Source organism: Pundamilia nyererei, unplaced genomic scaffold, assembly GCF_000239375.1.
Source record: "Pundamilia nyererei isolate P.nyererei 1_Seehausen unplaced genomic scaffold, PunNye1.0 scaffold00228, whole genome shotgun sequence".
In the NCBI taxonomy this organism is placed as follows: Eukaryota; Metazoa; Chordata; class Actinopteri; order Cichliformes; family Cichlidae; genus Pundamilia; species Pundamilia nyererei.
The window spans coordinates 848,299-849,805 of NW_005187629.1; the positions used below are offsets into that span (position 1 = coordinate 848,299).

The 1,507-nt window shown below is 36.4% G+C and overlaps 1 protein-coding gene across 1 annotated transcript in view; it reads left to right on the plus strand.

Annotated features, from left to right (window-relative positions):
• Positions 1-1,507, plus strand: part of ryr2a (ryanodine receptor 2a (cardiac)) — a gene marked incomplete at its 3' end in the record, with an annotated part of 131,382 nt that overhangs the window by 76,057 nt on the left and 53,818 nt on the right. The window contains exon 59 of the mRNA XM_013914831.1: positions 212-271. Coding sequence (XP_013770285.1) covers positions 212-271 — 60 coding nt within the window. The remainder of the gene's footprint in view (positions 1-211; positions 272-1,507) is intronic.

The following is a 1,507-nucleotide window of genomic DNA, read 5'->3' on the forward strand; positions in this document are numbered from 1 at the left end:
GGTGGGGCATATGACAATAACAATAAATTATTTGCAGTATTGCTATTCCTGAGGTAAACCTTTAGTAACAGCAAAATAACTCTGCGTTAGCTTTTTCAGCTAAAAAGTAAAATTTTGCATGAAGGCTAATTTACTGAATAAATATCTTTTATAGCATTTTGTAGGTCACAGAACACCTGTTGTTTGATCGAAGTTAATAATTCTTTTGCAGAAAGACACAGAGGACGAAGTTCGAGAGGTCATCAGGAACAACCTACATTTACAAGGAAAGGTAAGAAAAGAATCAGGCTTGTGACTGACACAAGTTACTTAAAGTGTACTTACACATTATGCCTCTGGTCTTCGATTTTGCCATGGTGTCAGGTTGTTGTCAGTTTATCTTATTCTTGTGGAAGTAATATCAAAGGACTGGTTTAAGAGAAATTCTTCAAATCTGGCACAAACATCTACTTTGACACAAGGATGAAGTGATTGGATTTTGATGGTCGGTGTCATAAAATTTAGAGTCAAGTATTCAGATTCAGTTTAAATTTTACACAAATCTAGAGTGACCTAGATGAACTAATGAACCTTTATGTCCATAAGATAAATAAGGCTACTTCACAGTGATATCATAGGTTATCCGAAAAATATAGAATAGGAAATTCAATCTGTCAACAAGTGATTGAAGGAACTCTATCACTCCACATAGCCCCTATCCCACTAACATCACTAAACTCATCTGTACAGGAGAGTTCAGGCTGTATCAAAAAGAATCATTCAATTTCAAAGTGCTTTAATTCTGCAGCCATTCACCGGGAACAACAGCAGTGGCTGCAGTGACTACAGTGAACTATGGGATGAAGTATTTCATTGATTATTCATAAACATTGAACATTTTGTATGTAAAACTTTATATTCAGCCATGTATTTTAAATTTAGTGTAAGCTTAAAATACAGCCTTGTGAAAGTGTATGATTTATTTTTGATACACTGTATATTCCAGAGTCATATGAGAAGCCATCTGCTTGACAGCTAAAGCTTCACCCACACTGGGTCAGGAAACAGGACAATGATCCCAAACACACCAGCAGAAAAAGAACTGAATCTGAAGTTATAGAGCAATCTAGAGTGACTGAAATACTGAACGTAGCAGGACCTTAAGAGTGCTGTGCGTAAATGAATGGCTTCAAACAATCAACTGAAGCAACGTTATAAACAAGGCTGGGCCAAAATTCTTCCACACTGATTTTAAAGACTTATGAAGTCATACAAAAAAACCCCAACCAATTCAAGTTATTGCCAGCAAGGTAGTTATACAAGCTACTGAATCATGAGCTTTACATGCGCTCTTTCTGTGTTTTGGCTTTTGTTTTCTTAAAGTCGAGAGAGATGTAAACAAGTTGCTAGATGTTGGTTCGTACTATATATTTACAGTGGGGCAAAAAAGTATTTAGTCAGCCACCGATTGTGCAAGTTCCCCCACTTAAAATGATGACAGAGGTCAGTAATTTGCACCAGAGGTACA